This window comes from Musca autumnalis, unplaced genomic scaffold, assembly GCF_047663935.1.
Source record: "Musca autumnalis isolate F117 unplaced genomic scaffold, ASM4766393v1 scaffold_1, whole genome shotgun sequence".
Lineage (NCBI taxonomy): Eukaryota > Metazoa > Arthropoda > Insecta > Diptera > Muscidae > Musca > Musca autumnalis.
The window spans coordinates 78,381,187-78,386,048 of record NW_027411644.1 but is presented as its reverse complement, the minus strand read 5'-3'; the positions used below and the strand labels follow the sequence as shown (position 1 = coordinate 78,386,048).

The window sequence follows — 4,862 nt, the reverse complement described above, 5'->3', positions numbered from 1 at the left end:
ATATCGTTAGGGATGTTACTCTTTATCATGGTGTCGACCGTCCGTTCCATTGTTTTGAGTAAGAATGAAGTTAAACTTATCGGACGATAAGATTTTGGTATTGCATAACTTGACTTGCCGGGCTTGGGAATGAATACTACCCTTGCCTCTTGCCAGGCCAATGGAGTATACGCAAAGTTTAAGCAAGCATTGAAAATCTCGACCAGATTGGACGAAATATAGTCCACTTCCCTTTGAAGTAAGGCTGGGAAAATCTGGTCTGGTCCCGCTGCTTTGTATGGTGAGAAGCTCATTATTGCTTCTTTAATCATCAAGTTGTTGATTTTTGGTGCTTCTTCTGATGCATAAGCTATCTCCATCGGTGACACCGTATGTGCCGTAGTACTCGACGGGAAGTGCGTTCTCATCAGAAGGCTTAGAGTTTCCTCGGCTGTTTCCATCTTTTTACCCGTCTCATCAACCAGAAGCTCGGGTTGTGAGTGAGTTTTAGATAGAAACTTTTTAATTTTAGAGACGTCATTCACGCTATCTACCTGTTCACAAAAAAGCTTCCAGGAGTTCCGTTTGGCGTTTCTTGTCATTTTGTTGTATTCTTTTAGTTTTGTTTGGTAGTTGTCCCAGAATACAGCTGCTTTTTTACGTTTTGCCCTATTGTAAAGTCTTCGGACCTCTTTGCCTTTGTTACGAATTTCCCCTGTCATCCAGGGTTTTTCGTAGGCAGATTTCCTCTCTCGAAGTGGACAACTTTCTTCGAAAGACCTTACTAGAGCCTCTGTTAGTTTATTGACATTCCTATCAATATCTTCTTTGCTTAGGCAAACCTCAACTTCTTGCCCTAGTCTATCTTTAACTTGTTTTCCGAATTTAGCCCAATTAGTTTTGGATTTATTTCGGAAAGTTATCGGATTCGGCGGTGGCCTTGATATTTTAAACCTAATATACCTATGGTCAGAGAAGGAGTGTTCCTTTGAAACTCTCCACTCATGTACCTCGTTTATTAGATTTTCTGAACATATTGTTACATCTAATACTTCCTCCCTAACTCTGTTAACAAAGGTTGGTGTATTTCCTATGTTAAGGGTTATCAGGTCGTTAGTATTCAAAAATTCTAGAAGGGCTTGACCCCTCTTGTTAGTATTAGTACTACCCCACGAAGTGTGGTGAGAGTTAGCATCGCTACCTACTAGTACTTCGTTACCTGTTTGCTTGATTTTCCTCACCAGTTGCTGTAGCTCCGACGAAGGTGGTAATGTCGGCGAGTCGAACGGCAGGTAGATTGATGCGAGGTATATATTACCATTCCCTTGCTTCAACACTGTGGCGTCCGAGGTTGACAACTCTGGGGAGAAAAGAAAGCATAAGTTTTTATGGCATATAATACAGGTCCTCGGTCGGTTTCCTGTATTAGCGTAAAAGAGTTGGTAATTAATGTGGTTTAGTCCGGAAACCTTGTTCTTTACGGTCCAAGGTTCCTGGATTAAACCGATGTGTATTTTACCTTTGTTTATTTTATCCATCAGGGCTTGAGTTGCCGTTTCGCTCCGATGGAGGTTTATCTGGATGACCTCAATCATGAGTCATCCAGTAATCGTGCTTCTTGGGAGTCGCTGATGGCTTCGACCCCCTCTTCGGAATTGCTCGGTGGTTTGTCCTCCTTGCTGGTTTGGTGGGCATCCTCTTCTTCTTCCCCGACTCGTGCCCTTCCAACTTTAAAGGTGACTGCATTACAGATGTAGTACGCCTTACCCTTTGTCTTTGTAAGACTGGATAGTGAGAGGTCGTCAATTCCAACCACAAGGAGAGTGCCATCCTCTTTCTCCTCCCTGTGGAAGACTTCCCACCTCTTCACTTCCAAGGTCTCATTTTGCTTGCCAAAGACCTCGAGCATGCGTTCTGTCTCGAACTTGCAGCCATACCCTTTGACGTAAACCGTCGCTTTAGTCAGATGAGGTATCTCGTCCTTCCTCACCAGCTTCAATTTTCCGCCTTCCCAAGGAGTTGTCACACTGTTGATGACTTCCTCGAGAGCGGCCGGGTTCGCGTGCGGTCCCAAGTGGTATACTAAAAGGTCCCCTTTGAGCTCGCTGCTGACTATTTTTATTGGCCCACTCTTTAGAATGTGTTCCAGTATTTTATCGCTGACCATATTTTCGATGGCCTGCTGGTGTTCTTTAGGTAATCTGCCGGACCCTCTACTGGTATCGATCACTGCATAGCACCTCTCGTCCCTGTAGTTCTTCCTGGCCACCTTGGCGTAAGTAGATGGCGGCTCCGAGCCAGTCTCTGCGCCCATCTTCCTCTTCTGGAAGGCCCTGGGCTTCTTATCAGAGCCCTTGGTACTTCCAGAGGATTCCGCGGTCGCGCTCACCTTCTTCGTGCCCGAGCACTCCTTTTCGCCCTCCGTCGAAGGGTTCTTTGGGCAGTCTCCTTCGCGTGGGTTTTGAGAGGAATTGCTTGGGGCATTTGATGGTGGGAAGCTCATTTTCTTCTTACTTGGTTTGGCGGTATTTTCTTCCTCTGGAGATCTAATCCTCTTCGCCGCTTCCGAGGAAGTGGAGGGATTGTTGATCTCTTTTGGTGCGGCCCGCTGTTTTTTGTTTAGCTGTGCCTGGATCCTCTGGTACCTACGTCTCTGGGCTCCAGTCCACCGAACTTTTTTCTCGGTTGTAAGTTTAGATATGCTTTCGCTTACCTCTTCTACCATCTTGTGGACCTCCTCGTTAACGGGCTTCTCCACAACGGTGGTGTTGATTTTGCAACTGCTGTCTGATTCGGAGTCAGGGTCGCTCCCATCCTCAGATGGCTGGGTCCAGATTAAACTCCCCCTTCGCTTCCCTTTCTCCTCATCTTTTTTACCTTTCGGTTGCGTGCTTGTAGCAGTACCGTCGACCACAGATGCCAAGGCACCCACATCTGTGGGAGATGTTTGCTCACGATCGCTTGATGACGACGAGGTGTGACTCGCAGGCAGATCACTATTCCCCGCCGGTACTGGGTTATTTAGGCCCTGCACCGTAACTTTTATTCCTTCTTTGTCCTCCATGTTTGTTTTTTGTTTTAGGGGAACACCCCCGTAGTCAGTTTTTTGTCCGCGGGAACCTCAGAGGTTCCAGAGGTAGGTGGTCGTGCCACTCCACCCTAGACGGGTCATGTCACAAGTGATTTCCCTCGTAAATGATAGAGTAGCCCGACCATCCACCTCCCCCTATCCGCCGGTGGGGACGCGCCCGGTAGGAGAACTGACAAACACCCTCGGGACAGATGGAGAGTAACAATGGAGAGTAACAAAGAAAGGTTTTTGGAAATTCGGACAATAAGTGTACGAAAAGTACTAAATGGTACTAAATTTAGTACAATTTGGATTTGGGTGAACGGATAGAGCTGGAATCGTGAAATTTGGAATGAGGGTCACTGATGAAGAGTAACAATGAAAGGTTATTGGGATTCGAACCATAACTGCACGAAATGTACTAAATGGTACTAAATTTAGTACAATTTGGGTGAACGCATTGAGCTGGAACCCTGTAGTTTGCAATGAGGGCCACAGATGGAGAGTAATAAAGACAAGTTTTTAGAAATTCGAACTATAAGTGCACGAAAAGTACTAAATGGTACGAAATTTAGTACAATTTGAATTTGGGTGAACGGATAGAGCTGGAATTCTGAAATTTGGAATGAGGGTCACTGATGAAGAGTAATAATGAAAGGTTATTGGGATTCGAACTATAAGTGTACGAAAAGTAATAAATGGTACTAAATTTAGTACAATTTGGGTTTGGGTGAACGAATAGAGTTTGAATCCTAAAATTTGGAATGAAGGTCACAGATGGAGAGTAACAAAGAAAGGTTTTTGGAAATTCGGACAATAAGTGTACGAAAAGTACTAAATGGTACTAAATTTAGTACAATTTGGATTTGGGTGAACGGATAGAGCTGGAATCGTGAAATTTGGAATGAGGGTCACTGATGAAGTGTAACAATGAAAGGTTATTGGGATTCGAACCATAACTGCACGAAATGTACTAAATGGTACTAAATTTAGTACAATTTGGGTGAACGCATTGAGCTGGAACCCTGTAGTTTGCAATGAGGGCCACAGATGGAGAGTAATAAAGACAAGTTTTTAGAAATTCGAACTATAAGTGCACGAAAAGTACTAAATGGTACGAAATTTAGTACAATTTGGATTTGGGTGAACGGATAGAGCTGGAATCCTGAAATTTGGAATGAGGGTCACTGATGAAGAGTAACAATGAAAAGTTATGGGGATTCGAACTATAAGTGTACGAAAAGTAATAAATGGTACTAAATTTAGTACAATTTGGGTTTGGGTAAACGAATAGAATTTGAATCCTGAAATTTGGAATGAAGGTCACAGATGGAGAGTAACAAAGAAAGTTTTTTGGAAATTCGGACAATAAGTGTACGAAAAGTACTAAATGGTACTAAATTTTGTACAATTTGGATTTAGGTGAACGGATTGAGCTGGAACCCTGTAATTTGCAATGAGGGTCACTGATGAAGAGTAACAATGAAAGTTTATTGGGATTCGAACTATAAGTGCAGGAAAAGTACTAAATGGTACTAAATTTAGTACAATTTGGATTTGGGTGAACGGATTGAGCTGGAACCCTGTAATTTGCAATGAGGGACACTGATGGCGAGTAATAAAGACAAGTTTTTAGAAAACCGAACTATAAGTGCACGAAAAGTATTAAATGGTACTAAATTTAGTACAATTTGGATTTGGGTGAACCGATAGAGCTGGAATCCTGAAATTTGGAACGAGGGTCACTGATGAAGAGTAACAATGAAAAGTTATTGGGATTCGAACTATAAGTGCACGAAAAGTACTAAATGGT

The 4,862-nt window shown here is 43.3% G+C and overlaps 1 protein-coding gene across 1 annotated transcript; it reads right to left on the bottom strand.

Moving 5' to 3' along the window:
* Positions 1–1,232: 1,232 nt before the first annotated feature.
* On the bottom strand, positions 1,233–2,583 carry LOC141390628 (uncharacterized). Its single transcript, XM_073963574.1, has 2 exons — positions 1,499–2,583; positions 1,233–1,339 (listed from the first exon to the last, which is right to left on the bottom strand). Exon 1 carries the CDS (start codon positions 2,480–2,482, stop codon positions 1,571–1,573), a length of 912 nt encoding a protein of 303 aa, XP_073819675.1. The 5' UTR covers positions 2,483–2,583; the 3' UTR covers positions 1,233–1,339; positions 1,499–1,570.
* Positions 2,584–4,862: the final 2,279 nt, after the last annotated feature.

Coding starts and splice junctions, on each gene's coding strand:
- LOC141390628 (XM_073963574.1), bottom strand. CDS start 2,482: ATGAGCTTCCCACCATCAAATGCCCCAAGCAATTCCTCTCAAAACCCA.